We start from the raw sequence: 27,302 nt of genomic DNA on the forward strand, positions 1-27,302 counted from the left end.
CTCCCCCCCCCCCCCCCCCCAGCACCACCACCATCCATCCAGACTATGCCCTCATGAGCACCTACGCATGGTGTACATGTAGGTCTGTAGCTAGCTGTATGTAGCCACACAGGGCACAAGGGGAAGCCTGGATGCCAAAGTTGCACCCCGTCCATTGGTTTCCCTTGCTGATGTTATAAAAGTGGGCGGGCCAGAACTGTACACATATAAGGGTGTGCATAGCTGTATATGCATGCTCTTGTGCGATTTTGTAAGAGCCATTTTAACTATGTAAAATATGCTTTAGACTTGGGAAAATACTTTCTAAAATTGTCCCCTTTCTGTTCAGTTTGTCTAAGCATCATACACAAGAAGCCATCTGCCAACAAAACTAGTTTTCTCAGAAATAGAAGATGAATTTTCGTTTTCTTCAACTGATTTTCAGATAACTCCACAGGGAGAAGGAAGGTTAGATTTCTTCTTTCTTAGTCTTAAATAACGGAAGTTCCCTGAAATATCTGTCTGAAAATCAATAAATATTGATTTTGTTGTTTTCTGAGTAGCATAAGTTTTACAGTTCATTTGCAGTAATTTAGTGACTACATGTTGCAATAATGTGTTAAAAGGTTTATATATTAATAATTAATATTGATTGCACACCATTAGGAAAGGAGGCAGGCCAATAGCTTGCTTTGTTCTTTCTGTTTGCTGAGCTACTCCTAAGAAATAATTACTTGAAGTTTCTGAAAGCTACAGTACATCCAGTTAAGTTCTACCACTGCGTAGCTCAGTAAATAATAGTGCTAAAGCACCAACATTCTAAAATGATTGGGGCAACAAACAATATAAACTACCCTTCCCTGGACAATTAAGGAGCTGGCTCAGTATTAGGGATGCTAGGCCTCCACAGTCGGCTGTTATGGCTGGTCTGATCTTTGTCACTGGAAAACCTCTGTTAGCATTGCAGTGATATGTCCTGAGTGTGGATACCATATAGGAAACTGATGTGCAGATTCAAGGGTAAAAATCTATAAAACCAAATTTAATTCAATTTCAGCATTTATAATCTGTCCATACCAAATAATTTCAAAGTGAAGTACAGCGTAATACAATACATCATACAATCAAAATTAAAATGTACAATAGTAGAAAATACAATTTCACGGTGAAGTAAAAAAAAAAAAAAAAAAGTAACCCCCTAGAGTTCTTTTTCTTGTTTGCTGTTTCTCAGCAACCATTTGGAATTTCAACATACAATTTTACAGCTTAATTTGTTGTTACTGTCTACATTTATGTGCTGAGTGGAATGAAATTATCTTTAAACACGGCAAAGTTAGACTTTTTAGCATGACCACCCAACAATTTGTGAACGTTCAAAATGTTTGCACTGTAAAACTACCATTATTTTGAAAAAAATAAAACAAAACTGGGTACCAGCATACTGTTAATGATGTCACAGTGACATAGAGTTTTGTAAACAATAATTTGAATTTGAATAATGTGTATCTGATAATATAATTTACAGATTATTTCTTTTAATAGCATTTTGGATCAGAATGGCAGTCATGGCAAGATGTCGGTAGTGAACAAAATGAGAATTCAGACACTGTATAAACAAGGTTTTGGGGTTTTGGAGCAAAGGCAATAGTAACATAGTAACATAGTAGATGACGGCAGAAAAAGACCTGCATGGTCCATCCAGTCTGCCCAAGACAAACTCATATGTGTATACCTTACCTTGAATTGAATTTGTACCTGTCCTTTTCAAGGCACAGACCATATAAGTCTGCCCAGCAGTATTTCCCGCCTCCCAACCACCAGTCCCGCCTCCCATCACCGGCTCTGGTACAGACCGTATAAGTCTGCCCTCCCCTATCCTTGCTTCCCAACCACCACCCCCTCTTCCCCCCACCTGCTCCGCCACCCAATTTCAGCTATGCTTCTGAGGATCCATTCCTTCTGCACAGGATTCCTCTATGCATATCCCATGCATGTTTGAACTCTCTTGCCGTTTTCATCTCCACCACCTCCCTCGGGAGGGCATTCCAAGCGTTCACCACCCTCTCCGTGAAAAAATACTTCCTAACATCTTTCCTGAGTCTGCCCCCCTTCAATCTCATTTCATGTCCTCTCGTTCTACCGCCTTCCCATCTCCGGAAAAGATTTGTTTGCGGATTAATACCATTCAAATATTTGAACGTCTGTATCATATCACCCCTGTTCCTCCTTTCCTCCAGGGTGTACATGTTCAGGTCAGCAAGCCTCTCTTCATACGTCTTGGAACGTAAATCCCATACCATCCTCGTAGCTTTTCTTTGCACCGCTTCCATTTTTTTAACATCCTTCGCAAGATACGGCCTCCAAAACTGAACACAATACTCCAGGTGGGGCCTCACCAATGTCTTATACAGGGGCATTAAAACCTCCTTTCTTCTGCTGGTCACTCCTCTCTCTATACAGCCTAGCAATCTTCTAGCTACGGCCACCGCCTTGTCGCACTGTTTCGTCGCCTTCAGGTCCTCAGATACTATCACCCCAAGATCCCTCTCCCCGTCCGTGCCTATCAGACTCTCCCCGCCTAACACATACGTCTCCCTTGGATTTCTACTCCCTAAGTGCATCACTTTGCATTTCTTCGCATTGAATTTTAATTGCCAAACGTTAGACCATTCTTCTAGCTTCTTCAGATCTTTTTTCATGTTTTCCACTCCCTCCGGGGTGTCCACTCTGTTGGAAATCTTGGTGTCATCCGCAAAAAGGCAAACTTTACTTTGTAACCCTTCGGCTATGTCACTCACAAATATATTGAACAGAATGGGCCCCAGCACCGATCCCTGAGGCACTCCACTACTCACCTTTCCCTCCTCCGAGCGAACTCCATTTACCACCACCCTCTGGCGTCTGTCTGTCAACCAGTTCCTAATCCAGTTCACCACTTTGGGTCCTATCTTCAGGCCGTCTAGTTTATTTAAGAGCCTCCTGTGGGGAACCGTGTCAAAAGCCTTGCTGAAATCTAAGTAGATGACGTCCATAGCACGTCCTTGATTTAATTCTCCTGTCACCCAGTCAAAGAATTCAATGAGATTCGTTTGGCACGATTTCCCTTTGGTGAAACCATGTTGTCTCGGATCTTGCAACTTATTGGCTTCCAGGAAATTCACTATCCTTTCCTTCAGCATGGCTTCCATTACTTTTCCAATAACCGAAGTGAGGCTTACCGGCCTGTAGTTTCCAGCTTCTTCCCTATCCCCACTTTTGTGAAGAGGGACCACCTCCGCCGTTCTACAATCCCTCGGAACCTCTCCCGTCTCCAAGGATTTATTAAACAAGTCTTTAAGAGGACCTGCCAGAACCTCTCTGAGCTCCCTCAGTATTCTGGGGTGGATCCCGTCCGGCCCCATGGCTTTGTCCACCTTTAGCTTTCCAAGTTGTTTATACACACTCTCTTCTATGAACGGCGCTCTATGCACCTCATTCTCAGGTGTACTTTTGCCAGTCCCTCTCGGTCCTTCCCCAGGGTTTTCTTCAGTGAAAACAGAACAAAAGTATCTATTTAGCAAATTGGCTTTTTCTTCATCATTTTCTACATAGTGTTTTGTTGTATCTTTTAGTCTCACAATTCCCTTTATAGTCTTTCTCCTTTCACTAATATACCTGAAGAAGTTTTTGTCTCCCCTCCTTACATTTCTAGCCATTTGTTCTTCCGCTTGCGCCTTCGCCAGACGTACCTCTCTCTTGGCTTCTTTCAGTTTCATCCGGTATTCCTCCCCGTGTTCTTCCTCTTGAGATTTTCTATATTTCTGGAACGCTAACTCTTTAATCTTTATTTTCTCAGCCACTTGCTTTGAGAACCATATCGGTTTCCTTTTTCTCTTGCTTTTATTTACTCTCCTTACATAAAGGTCTGTGGCCCTGTTTATTACTTCTTTTAGCCTGGACCACTGTCCTTCCACTTCTCGTATGTCCTCCCAGCCCATCAGCTCCTTCCTCAGGTATTCTTCCATTTTGTTAAAGTCAGCTCGCTTGAAATAGTGCAATAGTGGTTGCATCATCTCAAGAACTGGAAGCTCAGCACTGTGAATAAAAATTGTCAGCATGACTGCAGAATTCTGACACAGTTTTAATTGTACCGTTTGAATGACATTATTTTACTGTGTTTTGGCTTGAACATTTTTAACCTGCAAAAACCCCTAGATAGTAATGCTAAAATGGTCAGTAACATCAACATAGTTTAAGATAATTAAATGTTGTTTAATAGATATAAGTATGATGACTAAATAAGTGCATAAAATTTCTTGTTGAAATTCAGAGCGGTTGCTTAGAAAACTACAAAAAAACGTAGGGGATTACTTTTTTTGCCTCATCTGTCCCTCCTCTCCTCCTGGGTATACATAGACTTCACATTTATTCTCATAGGTTCTGGCACAGACCTTATACGATTTTGGTCACTTTCCTCTGACAGGCTTAAAGTTTTCCTCTGTTGGTATATCTTTAGATAGTTCGGACCTAATTTGGAGGCTGTTATTGGCGAAATGATCAGCTAGGTCTTTGGGTGGTGGGACATGTTTTCTGTGAATGTTCATTCTTATTAGTGGAAGTTAATGTTTTAACTAAGAAGAAAAGTTTTTTGTTATCAAGATCATCTTGACTATTAGACTGCTATAGTATTGGCATTTTGAGTCAGCTACCTGCTTTTTGTAGCATCAGAAGGCTGACTTCCATTTGGATTTGTCAGTAGTATCTTTGCTCTCTTTCTCCATTGCTGTTGTAGGTGTCAACATTCATTTTTTAGAATGGATAGTTCCTCTGTAAACCATGGCGAATTTCTGAATGTCTTGACGCTTTTAGTGGTAAATGGAACAATTTTGTCTAGTATGGCTTTCATTTTGGTGTCCCAGTGGGATTTGATCGAAGGAGATATGATAATGAGGAAATCTGTTAGACCAGAAAATGGCCTCATTGATTTTACCTCTGGTGGAGATGAGTAGTTTGGATGACCCCGATATTGACTGGATAAATGTTACATTAGTGAGTGCCAGGGAGATAAAATTTCTAGATGTAATAAACAACTGCTTCCTGGAGCAGCTGGTCTAGGGACTGGCAAGAGGGGGAGCCATTTTGGATCTGGTTCTTGGTGGTGTGCAGGGTATAGTACGAGAGGTGGTGGTGTTGGGTCCCATGGGAAACAGTGATCATAACATGATCAAGTTTGAGCTACTATCTGGGATGAACCCGCAAAAGAAATATACTGTAACGGCATTTAATTTTCAAAAGGGCAGCTTTAATAAAATGAGGAAAATGGTTAAAAAGAAACTAAAAGGATCAGCTGCAAAGGTCAGGACACTAAATCAGGCATGGACGTTATTCAAAAATATCATCTTGGAAGCCCAGTCCAGATGCATTCCACGTATTTGCAAAGGTGGAAAGAATAGAAAACGTCAGCCTGCATGGTTAAAAGGTGAAGTAAAAGAGGCCAAAAGGACCCAAACGAAGAAAATAAGAAGCAACATAGGCACTGGCAAGTCAGATGCAAAGCATTAATAAAGAAGACTAAAAGAGAATATGAAGAGAAACTCACAATAACAACTTTTTCAGGTACATCAGAAGCAGAAAGCCTGCAAGGGAATCCATGGGACTGTTAGATCACAAAGGAGCAAAGCTCAGGGAGGACAAGGCCATAGCGGAGAAACTCAATGAATTCTTTGCTTCTGTCTTTACGGAAGAAGATGTAAGAGATCTGCCTGTACCGGAAATGGTTTTCATGGGTGATGATGCAGAGGAAATGAAAGAAATATCGGTGAACCTGGAAGATGTACTGAGCCAAATTGACAAATTAAGGAGTAGTAAATCACCTGGACCGGATGGCATACATCCAAGGGTACTCAGAGAACTCAAGCATTAAATTGCTGGTCTTCTGTTAGTAATATGTAACCTGTTGTTAAAATCATCCTTAGTGCCTGAAGATTGGAGGGTGACCAATGTGAAGCCAATTTTTTAAAAGGATTCTAGGGGTGATTCAGGAAATTATAGACCGGTAAGCCTGATGTCGGTGTCGGGAAAATAGTGGAAACTATAAAATTATAGAACACGTAGACAAGCATGGTTTAATGGGACAGAGTCAGCATGGGTTCAGCCAGGGAAGTCTTGCCTCACCAATTTGCTTCATTCCTTTGAAGGCTTGAATAAACATGTGGATAAAGGTGAGCCGGTTGATGTAGTTTATCTAGATTTTCAGAAGGCTTTTGATAAAGTTCCTCATGAGAAACTCCTCACTCTAGCCCCTGCCCCCCCTACCGCCGAATCTCAGATACGCCCCTGCTATGACTGATTACTTCAAGTAAGCCTAACGTCAGTTAACGGAGACTGTATACTGTACGTATAATAAACAGTACTGTACATATGTTTATCAGATGTCAAGCTTCTTTTTTGGGTCACAACGGTTAAGTGCACGCTCCGGTTAACTGCATGTATTTCTTTGGTCCCAGACCCTTTCACTTAAACGGATTGCACTGTCCAAAAGCCTACACAGGATCCAACACAACTTTCAACATTGACAGCTTCAAGTGTTTTCTAGACTTAAACATGCGCAAGGGGTGCATAAATGTGAGCACCTAAATTATAGACTTGCCCTATATATGTGGCAGCTGTAGAAAAGTTGAAAAAGAGAATAGTAAAAAGAGTAGATTCCAAGGCTGCTCCTTTATCTGCTTCAGAGTCTATGGCTGAAATCTTTGCTTCTGATTATCAAAACTGCTATGTGTCCAGACTTCAAATAGATTAGGCTCATATTGTGAAATAGCTGGGGTTAAGGGAAGGGAGCCTGAGTGAAGAGGTCAAGACAGTGAATAATGAACCTTTTAGAATATGTAATAAAGAGTTTAAAAGTGCAATAAAGCAGCCAGACCTAACTGTCTACTAGCAGAATTGTCTGGTTGCTATGTTCTGCTTCTTTAGAGATATAATTAGGTCTTTCATCAGGGTCAGCTCCCTCAGTCCTTTTACGAGGCCTCTAATTGTAATCTCCAAAGAAGGCAGAGACCCATTATGTGCCAATTATCATCCCATATCCTTAATATTGATTATAAAACGTTTGCTAAAATTCTTTGCTTTTGAATTGAGAAATATTTTCCTGACATAAAAGGAAGATATTAGGCGGTTCGTTAATATTGGGCACCACATTCAACACTCAGGTACTACATAGAAGGTGAAAATCCTTTGGCCATATCTGTTCAAAGTGATATCTAGATTTCATCTGGTTAACAACTTTATTAGTTGTATGAAGGCTCTATATCCATTCAGTTGTGCAGTTATGTTAGTCAACAGCTGGGTGCTCAGATGCCTTTCCTCTTGGAAAGGGCACTCACTTGGAAAGGGCACTCAGCAGGGTTGCACTCTGTCCCCAATATATTATTTGCTTTGTCAACTGAACAGTTGACAGAAACTATCAGAGACAGATTTGATATCCTTGTCATTGTAATAGGAAAGGATGCAGACAACACGTTGATATACCTTTTCTAGTCCTGTGCTTCTTCCGGCATTTAACAGATTTGAGTAAGGGTTTAGGTGGCATGTTTGGTTTTTCAGTCAATTTTACTTAAGTCCCCAGTTACACCATATACACCTCAATGTGGTAATACTCTGGGTCAGGGTTTCTCAGCCCACTTCTCTGGACACATCTAGTGAGCCAAGTTTTCATGATTCCCACAATAAATATGCATGAGATAAATTTTCATGTACTATGTCCACTATCTTACACACATTATTGTGGATAATCCTGAGTGGCTGGGTATGTCCTGAGGACTGGGTTGAGAACTGCTCTAGGTGAAGACAGAAGATGGGGTTTAAGGTAGTCTGTTTGGCATATTTGGTGGCATTGCCCCTGTGTTCTGAGTTTTTGAGCACAGGTACAGACTACTCTGTCTTAGCTCTTTGGGTTGTCTTTCCTGTTTCAGCCTACTGATACTTTTAGGGGAAGACCTGGCCTGGATGGTGCTATACAAATATGTAAAACTAGTAAATAGATTGTTGTTTAAGGACATAAGCATTGCCATACTAGAACAGACTGAAGGTCCATTGAGCCCTGTAAACTGCTTCCAACAGTGGCCAATCCAGGTCACAGGTACCTGTCAAGAACACAAAAAGAATCAAAACAGATTTTATGCTGCTTATCCTAGAAATAAGCACTGCATTATCCGAAGTCCATCTTTAAAATGGCTTATGAACTTTTAGGAAATTATCCAAACCTTTTTAAACCCTGTTAAGCTAACTGCTTTTACCACATTCTCTGGCAGTGGATTCAAGTTTAAGTACATGTCGAGTGAAGAAATATTTTCTCTGATTTGTTTTAAATTTACTACTTAGTAGCTTCATTGTGTGCCCCTTAGTCCTTGTATGTTTAGAAAGAGTAAACAAGCTTGCTGTGAGGTGTGTAATTGCGAGGGTTTAGAAGAATAGAGCTCCTTTTTAGTGTAGAATGGTTTTGGAAAGTTTGGGAACTTGCAAGTATGCGGCAGATCATCTATGAGCTAAGGGGTTGATATTCAGCCAGTGGTGGTCAACATTTTATTTCTGGTCACAAGCTATTCAATGCCAGGCTATGTCTACTCACCAGAATTGAATATCTGGGCATATGTGGCTGGCTAATGCTTATGGAGTTAAGTGCAATATTCAGCACTTAACCACGTGAGGTGACCTGCATAAAGATAGGGCTGTATTTTATAAGGTTAAGCATGGAATATTGGCACTTAATCACATACATGATGACTCTTCTCTGGGCCACCCACAGATTAGCTGGTTTCGGCTTAGGCACTAATTGAAGATATTCAGCAACACTATCTGGATAAGTGCCAGTGAATGTCCGCAGTTAAACATGTGGCTGGTGTATTTTAGGTTTTTAGGAATTTTTATGTTCTGGATGTAATGATGCCGAGGGAGGAAGGATTAGATTGGTTTGGTTTGGTCCTGTTGGCTTCGGGCAGTGTAATAGGGAAGACTTGTTATGGTTTACTCTTCTTAATTTAACACATGTTGAATGGCACTGAACTTTTCCTTTGGTTTTGCTATTGTAAATCTGTGTGTAATTATTCTATGCTTTCCAAGTTTCAGTTTTGTGTACCATAGCTGACCTACTCAAGTTGTACAATTCTGTTTGAAATTGTTCTCTCGAATCTTAAAAAAAACTCAATAAAATGTTTAGACACCTGCACTTATGTCAGCTCTATGACTGGTATAAGTGTAGGCACCTTAAATATTAGCTGTGCCAATGCTAGGTTATGCTAGTATTCTGTGATCGAACCTAGGTGCCCAGGTTCCATTATAGAAAAGTCTCATACCTTCTGCCCTCAGGATGCCTAAATGTAAGCACCATTATAGAATTGCCCCCATTGTGTCTTTTTACTGGTTTTTCCTGCATGTCAAGTTCCATCCCTGCTGTTTTTCTTTTTTTGTTGTTGTTGTTGTTTTGGGGGAGGGGGGGGAAGTGGCGGCAGCTTATTTCTCTGGAACCCGTAGCCTGAGTTAGCCCATCTTTATATTCGTGTCTTCTTACCAGTTTTCACTCATGCCAAATTTCATCCAGTTAAAATTTCTGACAGTTGTTTTCCCCCAGATGGACATTCTTGACTCCTTTTATATAATTCTTTCCAACTTCTGGTGGGGTGGAAAGAATAAAAAGGCATCGTTTCAAATCTTTCAAATTGATAGTGACATCTAATGGTTAGATACATTATCACACTTTTTTTGTTTTGCTTTACTACTCTTTCCAAACCAATGGAATGTTTGGGGAGCATCCATTCAGATCATCTCTCCCCTTTAGGTTAGAGACTCACAGAGAGATGGAGACATTGCCCATATACCACCCACACATAGGAAAGAATCCAATGACCCATGCTTTCTTCACTTGTCTTCCAAAAGGAAATTAACTTTGCACAATGATCTTCCAGGGGGACCTGTTTTGTCATGAACAGTAGTGTTCAAGCCTGTTATCGGGGGAGCATCAGCTGTCCTCACTGATATGCATGAAATAGATTTGTGCACAGATCTCCACTATATGCATATTCATGAGAATATACTAAGAATCTGACTGGTTGGTGCCCCCCCAACCCCCAGAATAGATTTGAGAAGCACTAGCCATGAGCATATAATGGAGAAAATACTTACTGAACATGACCTCCTTTAAGTGAGTCAAAAGTAGAATATGAAGTCTGTGTACATCTTATTTTCTTCTTATGGTGACAAAGAGAAGGTTCAGTAAGCAGTATATGAGGATATTAGCCATTATTTTCATATTAATCCAACTGGTAATTGTTCTGAGATTTGGATCAGCATGAAAGATTATTTGACAGTACTGATACAATGCAGTCTTGATTTTCCGATCTTTGCTAATCCGACCATCCGGCATATCCGACAGACCCCCCGGTGACATCATCGTCAGCTCTAAGTTGTTTCAGTTTAAAGAAAACCTTTTTGGTAAGAGAACTTTTAAAAATCAAGAACTCTGTGCATTTTTTTTTTGAGGGGTTACTATTGTTTTCCATATTACTCTTTTCACAAAGAAAACCTTTTTGGAAAGAGAATTTTTAAAATCAAGAACTCTGTGCCTTTTTTTTTTTTAATGTATTGTTTGAGGGGTTACTATTGTTTTCCATATTACCCTTTTCACTTATCCGACAACTGGTGTGTCCCATTTAGGTCAGATAATCAAGACTGTACTGTACTTTATTTTTTATTGTTCAGAATTTCTTAAGTTTCCTTAACTTCATAAAAAGAGAAAAACGTTGAGGGGGCACTGAAATTTTAATTTCTTACAGTAACATTGTCATTTTGTTAAACACTAGCTTGTGGATTCCATCATTGAATCGGGTAAAAATCTGTCAAGGGAAGAACGCAAAAGTGAACGCTGTCCTCTGCTCTACCAGTGGCACAAGAAGCAGTATGTTGGAGCAGCTCATGGCATGGCTGGGATCTACTATATGCTAATGCAGGTGAGTGAGGGGTATATTTCAGGAATACCAGATAGCACCTTGGTACTTTTTTATTGCAGTCCAAGTGGATGTGTTTAGATTCCAGTTTTCTCTAAGACTTTCTTGATTACAGTGCCAGATGAGACCTGACCTGTGACATCATGAGGGTAATTTTGTAAAGGGTGCCTATGTGTGATGTCCAAAAAAATTGTCAAATTTATTCTTATTTTTTAAGGCAACATAGACGCCCATGTGCCTTTTATAAAATAGGCACCCAGAACCACCCCAATAATGCACAAATTTTCACCTGCTCTAAAGAAGGTATAAATATGTGCGTGTTACTCTATGCATATTGTAAAGGGGTCCTCCACTTCCGCTCCGGGGTTGTAACTGGAAGTCCTGGTCAGTGCACAGGGTTCCAGTGCAGTACCACCTTTTTTTCTCCGTTCAAAAAAAAACGTAATTCAGGCTCAGTTCCACAAAGCACAATCCAAATCCAGTTTCAAAACTCAGTCGCAATTCAGTTCAAAAGTTCAAGTAAAGTTCAGTTCAAAAGCTCAAGTAAAGTTAAATTCAAACAAGAAAAAAGCAGTGATTCAATCACCTTTCTTTCTTCCGGCACTTCAGAGGTGGCTGGCAGTTCATCTCCCACTTCACAGTAAAAAAAACTCTTGTGGCCTCCCACAACTGCCTTTAAGTGCTGGAAAGGTTTGCTTTTGTATCTTCCCATTCCATGTTGGCTTGCTCCTCTAAGCAAGGAAGTTCTGGAGGCAGGTTCTTTCCCTCCTCCACATACTCCATAGATTTGTTTGGCTCTGAACAGATATTCTCCCCTCCCTGACTTCTGAGAGCTTTCAGATCTGTCCTCTCTTCCTCACAGCTGGGAGGAATTATATATTGCTTTTGCAACCATGGAAATTGGACTTCTTGACTGCTGCTTCCTCTGCTGGAGTAACTGGCCCCCTTTTCCTGGAGTTACTCCCATTCTTGCTAATGTGAGAAGTCCCTTCTGTGTTTTTGGGTCCACCACCCCTCTCTTTCAGTCTCATAAGGGATTCTGAGTATGATAGTTGTCTACGATCACATTTACCTGCCTTATCACAATGTACCTGGGTGTTTTATCAAATGGGCATGTACATCTAGCCTCTACCCCAGGAATGCATACAGTGGTGGAAATAAGTATTTGATCCCTTGCTGATTTTGTAAGTTTGCCCACTGACAAAGACATGAGCAGCCCATAATTGAAGGGTAGGTTATTGGTAACAGTGAGAGATAGCACATCACAAATTAAATCCGGAAAATCACATTGTGGAAAGTATATGAATTTATTTGCATTCTGCAGAGGGAAATAAGTATTTGATCCCCCACCAACCAGTAAGAGATCTGGCCCCTACAGACCAGGTAGATGCTCCAAATCAACTCGTTACCTGCATGACAGACAGCTGTCGGCAATGGTCACCTGTATGAAAGACACCTGTCCACAGACTCAGTGAATCAGTCAGACTGTAACCTCTACAAAATGGCCAAGAGCAAGGAGCTGTCTAAGGATGTCAGGGACAAGATCATACACCTGCACAAGGCTGGAATGGGCTACAAAACCATCAGTAAGACGCTGGGCGAGAAGGAGACAACTGTTGGTGCCATAGTAAGAAAATGGAAGAAGTACAAAATGACTGTCAATCGACAAAGATCTGGGGCTCCACGCAAAATCTCACCGCGTGGGTATCCTTGATCATAAGGAAGGTTAGAAATCAGCCTACAACTACAAGGGGGGAACTTGTCAATGATCTCAAGGCAGCTGGGACCACTGTCACCACGAAAACCATTGGTAACACATTACGACATAACGGATTGCAATCCTGCAGTGCCCGCAAGGTCCCCCTGCTCCGGAAGGCACATGTGACGGCCCGTCTGAAGTTTGCCAGTGAACACCTGGATGATGCCGAGAGTGATTGGGAGAAGGTGCTGTGGTCAGATGAGACAAAAATTGAGCTCTTTGGCATGAACTCAACTCGCCGTGTTTGGAGGAAGAGAAATGCTGCCTATGACCCAAAGAACACCGTCCCCACTGTCAAGCATGGAGGTGGAAATGTTATGTTTTGGGGGTGTTTCTCTGCTAAGGGCACAGGACTACTTCACCGCATCAATGGGAGAATGGATGGGGCCATGTACCGTACAATTCTGAGTGACAACCTCCTTCCCTCCGCCAGGGCCTTAAAAATGGGTCGTGGCTGGGTCTTCCAGCACGACAATGACCCAAAACATACAGCCAAGGCAACAAAGGAGTGGCTCAGGAAGAAGCACATTAGGGTCATGGAGTGGCCTAGCCAGTCACCAGACCTTAATCCCATTGAAAACTTATGGAGGGAGCTGAAGCTGCGAGTTGCCAAGCGACAGCCCAGAACTCTTAATGATTTAGAGATGATCTGCAAAGAGGAGTGGACCAAAATTCCTCCTGACATGTGTGCAAACCTCATCATCAACTACAGAAGACGTCTGACCGCTGTGCTTGCCAACAAGGGGTTTGCCACCAAGTATTAGGTCTTGTTTGCCAGAGGGATTAAATACTTATTTCCCTCTGCAGAATGCAAATAAATTCATATACTTTCCACAATGTGATTTTCCGGATTTAATTTGTGATGTGCTATCTCTCACTGTTACCAATAACCTACCCTTCAATTATGGGCTGCTCATGTCTTTGTCAGTGGGCAAACTTACAAAATCAGCAAGGGATCAAATACTTATTTCCACCACTGTACATGCAGTGTGTTTTATAAGTACTTACAATCTTGTCATCATATTTAGCCACACATTAGAGAATGGGATGGGGATAGAGCTTGGGGGGATGGGGTGGGGACAGATCCAGCAGGGATGGGGACAGAGCCCACAGGGTCAGGGACAAACTTTGTCCCCTTGTCATTTTCTACTTTGAAGCCTGTTAATGAACTGGATTGTTATTTATGTTTGAGCGATGCAGACAACAATATTTTGATTTTTTGGAAAAACAAGCAAACATACAGGCCACAGCTAGCAAAGTTTGCATGGGGGATACTGTATATCCTGCTACTAGCACATCTTCTAAGAAGACATCTTCTATTGCAGGAAGGACTGTGGAAGACAGGAGAGCTAGACTGAATCCTGAGATTGTTGATGACTTCTTATTCATCCACACATTAAAAAATCATAACAGTGCTTCATAGGGCATATTTCTCCCCTTTAGGGCATACAGAAAAGGTTGTATTTTGTACCCCTGGACATTTAACAGGGTGGATTAGGATTCATTGGTGTAGTAGAAATTAGCTATTGTTGGGTTGGAAGGGTAGAGGTGGTGGTGAGGAAAGGTTATTATAGCTGCTTGCTGTTATTATTGTTTTCTATTTGTAATTTATATACAACAATTGCACAGCATATTGTTCCTTTTTATACTTTAATAAAAAGATTTAAATATAAAATAGTAATTGTTTGAGGCTTCTGCAGATCAGGACAGAGCCCATGGGGACGGGGCGGGGACAGAGACAGGGGTGGGGATGGGGACCAACTTTTTCCACGTGTCATTCTGTACCACACATCTTTTCTGCATGTAAACCTTGTTATATAAGCGGAAAAGATTTTACCCTCATGTGTTTTAAAAATACATGTACATTGTTATCTGGGAGCCTACCAATATTCCAAAGTTCTTTTATGTAATACTATCAGGGCTAGCAAAATATTTCAACAAAGTTGAGAACAAAAATTAGGTGTGGGGATGTTGAAGTTCAAGAGAGTTTAATGAAAGGAGATAAAACACAAATAGATGAATTAAGACATGGCTCTGTGACTAGAGAATGACATGATTACTGTTACTGCAGATATACCATGGTAAATTCACGGTAAGGGCCACGCTTTGATTAGAATCACTGCAGATGCGGGAACAAAGCTTTTTACCGCCCCGTGGGAACGGTAAAAAGCCTTGTTCCTGCGGTAACAAATTCTTTCCTCCATTCTATTCCTCCTCCCCGTGGCGTCACTTACATTTTCCTGCAGTCAGCACAATTCACAGGCCAGCTCTGTGTTCTTCCTCCTGCTGCCTCCCGACCTGTCTACTGCAACTTCCTGTTTAGCATCAAAACGGGAAGCTGCAGTAGAGAAAGCAGGACGTGGCAGAAAGATGGTCATGGAGTCGGCCTATGACTGTGAATCGCTGCAGGAAAATTTAAGTTTCTGGGCTTCCTGTTGTTTTTGTGCTTCCTCAAAGTACACAGAGGAGGGCTGGGCTGTCCTGCAAAAGAGAGGAGAAAAATAATATTCACCTTAACTGTTCATTCACAAAAATACAAGTTCCATGGGTGGCCTTACATGCTTTAATGTGCAGCTATTACAGTACTATTCTACCGGGTCTTTCTGCTTGATGAATGGGATAGTTAATTCACCAGAGCCACACTGTGCGGGGATGGGGACAAGAGCTCACGGTAACGGGACGGAAACAGGAACAGACTTTGTCTCCGTGTCATTCTCTGTCTGTAACACAGTAGATAAAGGCAGATAAAGACCTGTATGGTCCATCCAGTCTACCTAGCAAAGCAGTCAGAGCCTCACCGACCTCATTCATGATGAATCACTGGTTGGCAATTTGCTATCATGCCAACCACATATAGACAGTTAAATATGGTGCAATCTTGGAACAATACGTGTTAAAACCAAAAGTATTGCTAACAGTATTTAACTTTCTAGTTTTCTGTACTGTTTTTGTTTAGTAAGTGTCTTAAAATGATAAAATACAATATTTAACATTTTTACAGATGAGGAAACAGCACTCATAGACAAGAAAGGAGTAGAGGCATGCCAGTGGGGTGTTGTTTTGGAGTCACAGCTATGGTACTAAGACTTTTTGTTGAGGTGCATTCAAATAGCAAGCATCAGCATCTTTGGGAGGTTGTGCAATTAACTTGAGATAAAAATTGAAAACAAAAGCAGTATAAAAACAGCCCAAAAATCACAAAATGTATTTTTTATCAATATCTACATATTAAAACACACACACACACAAATGCATCAGACCAGTACCTCTGTTGCACAGATATCCATTCAGCCCAACGTGTTTTGGCGTCAACTTCCATAGATATCATAGAAAACTACTGGTCACCTGGTCAATTAAACCATTAAAGCTAGATAGTCATAGCACAGGTAGCAAACATAGAAGATATTTCTGTACTCTGAAAATTTCTCAGTCCTTTCCTGGTTTAAAAGTTTGTGTGGGATCAAAATTTGCTGGGTAAAAGGTATGCTATATCATATAGATAGATCTATATCTATATCTCTATTATCTATCTATAGATAGATATAGATAAAAAGCCTTCTGGTAGTCTCGACAGCCATTTTGAAGCGGCGCGGGCAGCGGCATCACCGGGCAGGTAAGAGTGGGCTCCTTTCTGCCCCAAAGAGGTCATGAGACCACCAGGCGTCAACAGGGGAGGGGATGAAGAATATGGGTAGAGGGAGACTTGTCCTCTTTTTGAGGACACTGTCACTGTGGGACGTCCAATTCCAGCCTGGCCATTTGTCCGCAAATCCAGACAAATGGGCAGGCTGGAAAAACCTGCCCGGACATCCCGTGGAGGGGCATAATCGAACGCGAACGCCCATCTCCATGGGCGTCTATGTCCGAGAATGGGTACGTGAAGGGGTGGGACAGACCATATTTTCGAAAGAAATGGGCGCCCATCTTTTTTTTTGATAATATGGTTTGTGCCGGGCATGTGCATCGGATGTGTGCGGATTTGAGCTAGGCAGTTTTGTTTTTCAGCGATAATGGAAACCGAAGGCGCCCAGCTCAAAAACAAATCCAAGGCATTGGGTCGTGGGATGGGCCAGGATTCGTAGTGCAGTGGTCCCCCTCACATGCCAGAACACCAACCGGGCACCCTAGGGGGCACTTGTAACATTTTAAAATAAAAAGTAAAATACCTCCCAAGTCCATAGCTCCCTTCCTTTGGGTGCTGAGCCCCTCAAATCCCCCCCAAAACCCACTGCCCACAAATCTACACCATTACTATAGCCCTTATGGCTGAAGGGGGGGCACCTAGATGTTGGTACAGTGGGTTTTGGGGGCAGTTTGGAGGGCTCCCATTTACCACCACAAGTGGAACAGGTGGGGGGGATGGGCCTGGGGCCACCTGGGTGAAGTCCACTGCACCCACTAACAACTGCTCCAGGGACCTGCATACTGCTGTGATGGAGCTGGGTATGACATTTGAGGCTGGCATACAGGCTGGCAAAAAAAGTTTTTAAAGTTCTTTTTTTTTTTTGGTGGGAGGGGGTTAGTGACCATTGGGGGAGTCAGGGGAGGTCATCCCCGATTCCCTCCGGTGGGCAGTTGGGGCACTTTTTGGAGGCTTGTTCGTGAGGAAAAAGTGACCCAACTTCTCGCTAACAACGCCTTTCTTTTTTCCATTATTGGCCGAGGGCGCCCATCTCTGCTCGGCTGAAAAACACGCCCCAGTCCCGCCTTCACCACGCCTCTGGCACGCCCCCATCAACTTTGTTCGTTCCCACGACAGATTGCAGTTGAAGGCGCCCAAAATCGATTATTCCGATTTGGGCGCCCGTCTCCTGATTTGGGTCGAAATATGGGCGCCCATCACTTTCGAAAATAAGGCTGATATTGTCCTCAAAAAGAGGACATGTCCGGGTAAAACCAGACATATGGTAACCCTGTGTCTGTATTTAACTTCAGTCCCTTTGTTTTCTCTGTATCCTCATGCTTCTTCTTTTAAGAATTCGCTTAGTCTTCCTCCCATGTCTTCATCATTTCTCTCCATGTATATTTGTCTCGTCATGGTTTCTGTACAGCTTCTTTCATCTCGCTTTCTTCTAGTCTTACTTCCTCCTCCACTTCTCACCCTTTTCTCACCTTCATGTCTGTTCTCTATCCTTCCCCCCCCCCCCCCCCCCCATCCCTCAACTGCTCTTTTCCCAGTCTCACACAGCTACTCTCCATCTCTTTCAGCTCTTCTGTCTGCAGCTTGTGTGCCCTCTGCCTGCCCTTCCTCTCTCCCAGATCATGTCTCCTTCTGCTAGCAACCTTCTCCCATACAGCTCATGCTCTCGCGCCCTCACAGCCCGTGTCTACTCCTTTCCCACAGCTTCACTATCAGTCCCTACCCCATCATCCAGCCTCTCTTTCCTTTACTGTTCCTTTCTGCCTCTTCCAGCATTTCAGAGCAGCATGGTCTCTCCTGACAAGTGACATCTTTCTATTCCGTTCACCCCTTCTTTGCCCCCTTTATTTCTCTCCCAGTACCTCTGTCTTTTACCTTAACTGCTATAGGTATTACTTTGGCAACATAGGTAAAATTGTCATGCCAATAAAGTTATCTGAATCTGTCTGTTCCTTTTGTCAGTGTCTGCAGCACTTGTGTTCCCCTGGCAGCTGCTAGGCTACAGCAACTCCCTCCACCCCTGCAGCCTGTTGAACAAGGCTACAGGGTTTGGTGGGGAGCAAAGAGGTTTAATGACAGGATATGGCATGAGCCTATCTAGCCCATTATCTGGGCTGAAGCTAGTGGGCGGAGCTTGCCGCCATAGTAGCTTGTCCAAAACAATAGCAAACTTGTGAGGTTTTATTAAACCTCCTAGGTTTTGCATTCTCTCTGTGGGGAGGGGGGAGATGTAAGGGTAGATGAGTGGGTTTGAGGAGTTTTCGAGAGGTATTTGAAGGGAAGGAGAGTTAGATTCAAAATGTTTGTCAGTGCTACAGAGCTTGCTTTGTTGTTTGCAATGCTGTATTGTGGATTTCAGTTCTCTGGGGTGTAGTTATCGTTATTCTTCTTACTAGTCCCCGTAAGGAAAGGAGTGATTGCTGTTGTTGGAGGGGTGCTAGCTAAAGCTTCCCCTTTTTGGTGTCCATATTTTCTTGGTGTGGGAGAAACTGTGCCTTTATTTTTGCTTGTCACAGAAGCTCAGGGTCTGGGCCAGGCTGCAGCTCTGGTCCTGCTTACAGCTCCGTCAAGGAAGGATGAGTCGCCGCCGGTGGAGATGCAGGGCTTGATGCTGCGCATGTGGTTGAGATGGATAAGGGCGAAGATGCCATAGCTAGGGCTTGGCAGGTGGCAGCAGCAAGGCGTGCAAGCCTCGTCATACTGATGGTTCCTCTGTGTACATCCATATGCTGTACAGTCTGACATGTTTCTAACTATAACTGAGATAGATGCGCAATGACAATGTGGCTTTAGCAGCGGATAATTTGTTTTGGACAAACCAAGATGGTGGCTGCTGGGGTAACGGGTTTCAGGTTTTTGAAGTCATGCTGTCTCCTGTCAATAAACCTCCTTGGTGGGGAGCCAGTCATTAGGCTGCAGGGGGAGATGGAAACAGTAACTATAATACAGAAACTCACACTTCCTATGTTTTCCTGTAGCTCCTCAACATGGAGCTTGCTGCCCTAGACCTATCGACTAGAAGGAAAAATATTGGGGGTGCTCAGGCACCCACAGAACTGGCACCTATGGGACCAGCGGTGCAAGAGAGAAATACTTCCTGACTGCCTCAGTTTGTGTTAGTTCGACACTGCTGTGTTTGCGTAGTCTCTCAATCTCTGTGATTACTGCACTTGACCCTGCTTCAGCCAAAAGACATCTCTGGGGAACTAGTAAAAAATCTGAACTACTTTGGGGATAATTCTGTAAGGAGCAGCTTAGTTATGGGCAGCAGGTAGGTATGGAAAGGTAGCATTCTAGTCATTTGCACACACAAGTGGCTACTTACACATGTAAATGACCTTGCAGAATACCGACTAGTGTAAAAGTATACATCAAGATTTGATGGCATGTACTTTGCCAGTGGATGTGCATATTATTGGAATTTGGTGGTATTAGATCTTTGTGTGTGTACATATTGCACGTGATATGTTTTATTTGATTCTTAGAGATAAAGAAAGATTACAGGACAGCTCTAATAATCATTTTTCCCATAGACAAAAAATAAGAAAAATCTGTTATTACATCTAGCCCTATGTCAAGAGCTATTCAGTATAAGAGCCCAACTATTTCTTTTCTTGTTTCTTAGCCACTTTCAAAAGTGGATCAAGAAACGCTGACAGAACTGGTGAAGCCCAGCATCGACTATGTGCGTCACAAAAAGTTCCGCTCTGGGAATTATCCATCATCTTTAAGCAATGAGTCGGACAGGCTTGTCCACTGGTGTCATGGAGCACCAGGAGTCATACAAATGCTTATGCAGGCATATAAGGTCAGTCCAATCATTCACAGTCAGGTAACAATTCATATGTTTATGACATTTTGTTCCTTCTATTTCACAAATCTTTTATCCATAAAAAAAAAATGTTGGCACTTAGGTGAGTACTGTCCTGATCCATCACAATTAATTGAAAAAAGAACTTTAAGAAAATAAATATATAAATAAATGGATAACTTTATTTATTTAAATATGTTAATGACATTTTGTTCCTTCTATTTCACAAATCCTTTATCCATTAAAAAAAAATGTTGGCACTTAGGTGAGTACTGTCCCGATCCATCACAATACATTGAAAAAAGAACTTTAAGAAAATAAATATATAAATGGATAACTTTATTTATTTATTAGGATTTATTTACCACCGTTTGAAAGAATTCACTCAAGGCGTTGTATAGTAAGCATAAATCAAACATAAGCAATAGACAATTATAGCAATTAGAAACAAAAGCAAAGTTTGCTTGGAAATTTTTCATTATATGTGACTGTCTTTGAGAAAAGGTGACTAAAGTTGAGAATGGCTGGCTGATTTTTCTTTTTATGGATTCATAAGCAGTCTGCAAAAGTTACATGCTTGAACTAGTATAATTTGTTTTTATTTTCTCATAAAAGGATGGAGTTTGAACTGTTGTATTACAAATTGCTTGCTCTAACAGAATTCATTAAAACCTCATATTTTTGTCTCTGAAAACTTTAGCTACCTTTTCCCAGAGATGGTCACATATTTGAAATAAGGATATTTCTCCGAGGACAAGCAGGCTGCTTGTTCTCACATGTGGGTCGACGTCCGTGTCGGCCCAGGAATCGTCATTTTGCAAGCAAAATATTTTTTAAAAGTTTTGCCAGAGTTTTCTGGCGTGCGTGCACGGACTGATTTCCCGCCCGTCGTGTGAACGCGTTCCTCAGTTTTCTTTTTTCCCTATTGAGGTGTGGTAGAGTTTTACTGCGCTGCTGTCAGGGCCAGAAAAGAGTCTGCGACAGTTTTTTTGTTTTTTGCCTTATTTTTCTTTATTTTATTTTCAACTCTACAGTTAAAAAAAAAAAAGGTTCCCGTAGTTTCCTTTACTTTTGTCCACCTTTTAAAGTTTCCTTTGTTTTCGACGTGGTCGGGTTGTTCCCTTATTTTTATGCCCTTTTTTCTTTTAACAGGCACAATCACGTCTTTTGATTTCACCGAGGCCGTTTTTCCTATCGAAGACACCCAGCGGCTTCAAACGTTGTACTCGGTGCAACCGGACCAACTCAGGTATCGATACCCACGCCTGGTGTATCCAGTGCCTTGGGCCCAACCATAGTCCAGCCGCTTGTAGTCTGTGTCTTCGTATGAAGAAACGGACCCAAGCGTCTTGATAAGCCCAACGAGAAAAGTTTTTTGGGGCTCAGTCTGGTCCTTTGACATCAGTACCGAGGTCAGCGGCATCGACTTCGAGGGAACCATTGATGTCTGGAGCAGAGGTAATGGCTGCTGAAAGACCTGTTCGCACTGGGAGCAGTGAGGCATCAAGTCAGTCTCCACCTGCCTCGAGGCCTCCTGCTATGCAGGCCCCCCGGGACCGACCTTCGTTGGACCCGGCCCCTAGGAGGCTTGAGGATTCCACGTCCTCGGTACCGAGGAGTCTCGATGATGTGCGTCAAGCGAAGGCGAAGAAGCACCGTCATCGTTCTACTTCGACACACGGTGCCAGGAGCTCCGGGGCATCGAGGGAATCGGCATCCGAGACGCATCGGCGCCAAGAGGATCACTCCCCCTCTATACAGGAGATGCCGATGCGTCGGTCTTCTGGCAGCACGGTACCTGCTCCCGAGCCTCGACAGATTCTGCCACAGGCTCCTTTACCGACCCCGCAGCCTTGTCCGACAGCGGCTCTCGACGAGCGCATCAGGGCCCTACTTCCAGAACTTCTGGAAGGATTGCTGCTCCAGTCTGCGGTGTTGGGGGTGCTTGCACCTTCCATACCGTCTGCTGCAGCGGCATCTGGCCCTTCGCCTGTGGTGAGGTCCCCGACCTCGGTGCCGCTTGTGGCATCAGTGTCTGCTGCCACCCAGGTCGACACCCCTTCGATGTCAGTGGAGGAAGCTTCACCGGAGTCCAGGCGGGCGTTGACTTCTCGGCACCACCATCGAGGACGTCATTCCTCGGCGTCGAGGCAGGCTCAGTTTTGGACTGCTCTGAGGGATGTCTTGTCTGATACTGAAGATGAGCGTTTGTGGGAGGAAGATCCCAGGTACTTTTCTTCTGACAAGTCCTATGGGATTCCCTCAACCTTACCCTCCACCAGAAAGGAGACTTTCTCCACCGGAGAGTCTATCCTTTACCTCCTTTGTCTGGGAAATGGCTGCGGCTATTCCCTTCTCTATGGAGGTTGAGGATGAGCCCAGGGCTGAGATGCTCGAGGTCCTGGATTATCCTTCTCCGCCTAGAGAGGCTGCAATGGCTCCTTTGCATAATGTACTGAGGGAAGTCCTTATGCGGAACTGATCATTCCCTCTGTCTAATCCCGTGATCCCGAAAAAAACTGAATCCCAATATCGGATCCACGGTGAGCCTGGATTGATGAGGTCTCAGCTACCTCACAATTCCATGGTGGTGGACTCCGCCCTCAAAAGAGCCAAGGGTACTAGGGACTATGCCTCGGCACCCCCAGGTAGAGAATCTAGAACCTTGGACTCTTTTGAGAGGAAGACGTATCAGGCCGCTATGCTCACTGCCAAGATCCAAGCATACCAGCTCTTCACGAGCATCCACTTGTGGAATTCATTGAGGCAACTGTCCAGCTTGGTTTATGCACTCACTCCAGAGCAGACCAAGCCTTTTCTCCAGGTGGTCAGGCAGCAGAAGGCGTGCCATAAATTCTTGGCCAGGGGTACGTTCAACACTTTTGATGTAGCATCCAGGATCGCTGCCCAAGGTATAGTGATGCGCAGACTTTCATGGCTGCGTGTCTCTGATCTGGATCATTCGGTCCAGCAGCAGATGGCAGATGTTCCTTGCTGGGGAGATAACCTTTTTGGTGAGAAAGTAGAGGATCTTGTTGACCAGATCAAGAAGCACAATGATGCTATGGATTCTCTCTCCCGCCGGGCGTCTTCTGCTACTACCTCCTCATCTAGGAGGTTTTTTGAAGGGAAGAGGAGTGCTCCCTATTCCTATGGTAGGCGTAGGTACACTCCTGCTTCTCGGCAGCCTGCCCAGGCTCAGTCCCAGCGCGCTCGTTCTCGTCAACAGTGTGCGCCTAAGGCTACTGCGGCTCCCCAGCAAAAGCAAGGGACGAGCTTTTGACTGGCTCCAGTTCAGCATAGCCTCAGTAAACGTGTCCGTACCGGACGACTTGACAGTTGGGGGGAGGTTAATGTTTTTTCACCGAAGGTGGCCTCTTATAACCTCTGACCGGTGAGTTCTTCAAATTGTCCGGTTAGGATACACCCTCAATCTGTAATCCAAACCTCCAAATTGCCCACCGGGAGCTCAGTCTTACAGCTCCCAGCACAAGCAGGTACTTGCAGAGGAACTCTCCGCCCTTCTACAGGCCCAAGCGGTCAAACCCGTTCCACCAGGGGAGGAAGGGCTGGGATTCTATTCCAGGTGCTTCCTAATGCAAAAGAAAACGGGGGATGCGTCCCATCCTAGACCTAAGGGCCCTGAACAAATTTCTTTTTCGAGAAAAGTTCAGGATGGTTTCCCTGGGCAACCTTCATCCCATGATTCAGGAAAACGATTGGTTATGCTCTCTGGACTTAAAGGATGCTTGCACACACATCTCGATACTTCCAGCTCACAGGAAGTATCTTCGATTTCGGCTGGAAACACAGCATTTTCAGTACCGTGTACTGCCTTTTGCCTGGCGTCTGCGCCCAGAGTGTTTACAAAATGCCTAGCTGTAGTCGCAGCATCGCTACGCAGGCTGGAAGTGCATGTGTTTCCTTATCTCGAAGATTGACTGGTGAAGAGCACCTCCAAGAAAGGTGCTCTGGAGTCCATGCGAATGACTATTCGGGTGCTGGAGCTACTGTGGTTCATCATCAATTATCCCAAGTCCCATCTCGCCCCAGTCCAAAAATTGGAATTCATTGGAGCTCTGCTGGACACTCAGACAGCTCGAGCTTATCTTCCCGAGGCAAAGGCGGACAACCTTCTGTCCCTGGTGTCCATGGTTCAAGCGTCTCAGCAGGTCACAGCTCAGCAGATGTTGAGACTTCTGGGGCACATGGCTTCCACAGTTCATGTAACGCCCATGGCACGCCTACTTGTGAGATCAGCTCAATAGATCCTAGCTTCCCAGTGGTTTCACGCTGCGGGGGAGCTAGAGGATGTAATCCAACTGTCCACCGACTTTCGGAATTCTCTTCAGTGGTGGACGATTCGATCCAATTTGCCATGGGGCGACCATTTCAAGTTCCTCAGCTACGAAAAGTGCTGATGACGGATGCATCTCTCCTGGGTGGTGGGGCTCATGTAGATGGGTTCCACACTCAGGCAGCCTGGTCCTTTCAGGAAACAGGTCTGCAGATCAACCTCCTGGAATTAAGAGCAATCTGGAACGCTCTATAGGCTTTCAGAGATCGGCTTTCCAACCGAGTAATCTTAATTCAGACTGACAATCAGGTTGCCATGTTTTACACCAACAAGCAGGGGGTCACCGAATCTCACCCTCTGTGTCAGGAAGCCGTCCAGTTGTGGCTTTGGGCTCGCCATCACGGCATGTTTCTCCAAGCCACTTATCTGGCAGGCGTAAACAACAGTCTGGCCGACAGGTTGAGCAGAATAATGCAACCTCACGAGTGGTCACTGAACATGGGCATAGTCCACAAGATCTTCCGAGCGTGGGGCACCCCCTCAGTGGATCTTTTTGCCACTCAGATCAATCACAAGGTCCCTCAGTTCTGTTCCAGGCTTCAGGCCCATGACAGACAAGCGTCAGATGCCTTTCTCCTGCATTGGGGGACAGGCCTTCTGTATGCGTATCCTCCCATACCTCTAGTAGGGAAGACTTTGCTGAAACTCAAGCAAGACCGAGGAACAGTGATCCTGATTGCACCCTTCTGGCCGCGTCAGATTTGGTTCCCTCTTCTTCTGGAGTTGTCCTCCGAGGAACCGTGGAGATTGGAATGTTTTCCAACCCTCATCACCCAGAATGAGGGGTCGCTTCTACATCCCAACCTCCAGTCTCTGGCTCTCATGGCCTGGATGTTGAGAGCTTGGAATTCGCCTTCTTGAGTTTTTCAGAGGGTGTCTCCCGAGTCTTGCTTGCTTCCAGAAAAGATTCCACGATGAGGTGTTACTCTTTCAAATAGAGGAGGTTTGCCGTCTGGTGTAACAACAAGGCCCTAGATCCTCTTTCTTGTCCTACACAGACCCTGCTTGAATACCTTCTACACTTATCAGAGTCTGGCCTCAAAACCAACTCAGTAAGGGTTCATCTTAGTGCGATTAGTGCGTAACCCTGGTAGCGCTCTAGAAATGTTAAGTAGTAGTAGTATCATCGTCGTGTAGAGGGTAAGCCTATCTCTGGACAGCCTTTAGTTCGCTTCATGAGAGGTTTGCTTTTGTCAAAGCCCCCAGTCAAACCTCCACCAGTGTCATGGGATCTCAACGTCGTTCTCACCCAGCTGATGAAAGCTCCTTTTGAGCCACTGAATACCTGCCGTCTGAAGTACTTGACCTGGAAGGTCATTTTCTTGGTGGCTGTTACTTCAGCTCGTAGAGTCAGTGAGCTTCAGGCCTTGGTAGTACTTGCACCTTATATCAAATTTCATCACAACAGAGTAGTCCTCTGCACGCACCCTAAGTTCCTGCCAAAGGTGGTATCGGAGTTCCATCTGAACCAGTCAGTTGTCTTGCCAACATTCTTTCCCCGTCCTCATACCCGCCCTGGCGAAAGCAGTTTGCATACCTTGGACTGCAAGAGAGCATTGGCCTTTTACTTGGAGCGGACAAAGCCCTTTAGACAGTCCACCCAGTTGTTTGTGATCCCAACAGGAGGGGAGTCGCCATCGGAAAACGCACAATCTCAAATTGACTAGCAGATTTATTTCCTTCACTTATGCCCAAGCTGGGCTGACTCTGGAGGGCCATGTCACAGCTCATAATGTTAGAGCCATGGCTGTGTCAGTGGCTCACTTAAGTCAGTCTCCATTGAAGAGATTTGCAAGGCTGTAACGTGGTCATCAGGCCACACATTCACATCTCACTACTGCCTTCAGCAGGATACCTGACGCGACAGTTGGTTTGGGCAGTCAGTGCTGCAGAATCTGTTTGGGGTATAGAATCCAACTCCACCCCCCTAGACCCATTTTTGTTCTGTTCCAGGCTGCACTCTCAGTTAGTTGTTTATGGTTTCAGGTCAATCTATGTTATGTCCTTGTCCTTGCGAGGCCCAATTGACCAATGTTCATTGTTTTGAGTGAGCCTGGTTGCTAGGAATACCCCACATGTGAGAACAAGCAGCCTGCTTGTCCTCGGAGAAAGCGAAGATACATACCTGTAGCAGATATTCTCCGAGGACAGCAGGCTGATTGTTCTCACAAACCCGCCCACCTCCCCTTTGGAGTTATTTGCTTCTCTTTATGCTTTTTGATTTAACTGAGGAAATGCACTCACGCAACTGGCGGGAAATCAGTCCATGCATGCGCACTGCACACGCGCCAGAAGACTGGCAAAACTTTTTTTATATTTTGCTTGCAAAATGCCGTCCGATTCCTGGGCCAACGCAGACGTCGACCCACATGTCAGAACAATCAGCCTGCTGTCCTCAGAGAATACCTGCTACAAGTAAGCATCTTCGCATTTGAGTAGTAAAGATTGCATTAGATAATTTTAGTATCACCATTTCCTTTTTTTATTACAAGCCATTTGTAACCTACTTATCACAACATTCCTTAGCATCAGCAGCAGATGAATCCAGAGAATTGTGGGTTGTGACCATCTACCAGCAGGTGGAGATAGTGTTGAACTGCAGTGTCATAGGATGGAATGCTCTGCCCTTGATCAGTTAATATTCTGTATCTCCAGCAGGGGCGTATCTGCGTGGGGCCACAGGGGCCTGGGCCCCCGCAGATTTCGCCCTGGCCCCCCTCCCCGCCGTCAACCCTCCCCCGCTGCTTACTTTTGCAGGCGCCGAGGTCCGACCCGCA

The 27,302-nt window shown here is 44.1% G+C and overlaps 1 protein-coding gene across 1 annotated transcript in view; it reads left to right on the forward strand.

Annotated features, from left to right (window-relative positions):
• LANCL2 (LanC like 2) overlaps positions 1-27,302 on the forward strand; it is a 161,215-nt gene that overhangs the window by 98,353 nt on the left and 35,560 nt on the right. The window contains exons 5-6 of the mRNA XM_030207281.1: positions 10,815-10,961; positions 19,983-20,165. Coding sequence (XP_030063141.1) covers positions 10,815-10,961; positions 19,983-20,165 — 330 coding nt within the window. The remainder of the gene's footprint in view (positions 1-10,814; positions 10,962-19,982; positions 20,166-27,302) is intronic.

Source organism: Microcaecilia unicolor, chromosome 1 (genome assembly GCF_901765095.1).
Source record: "Microcaecilia unicolor chromosome 1, aMicUni1.1, whole genome shotgun sequence".
NCBI lineage: Eukaryota > Metazoa > Chordata > Amphibia > Gymnophiona > Siphonopidae > Microcaecilia > Microcaecilia unicolor.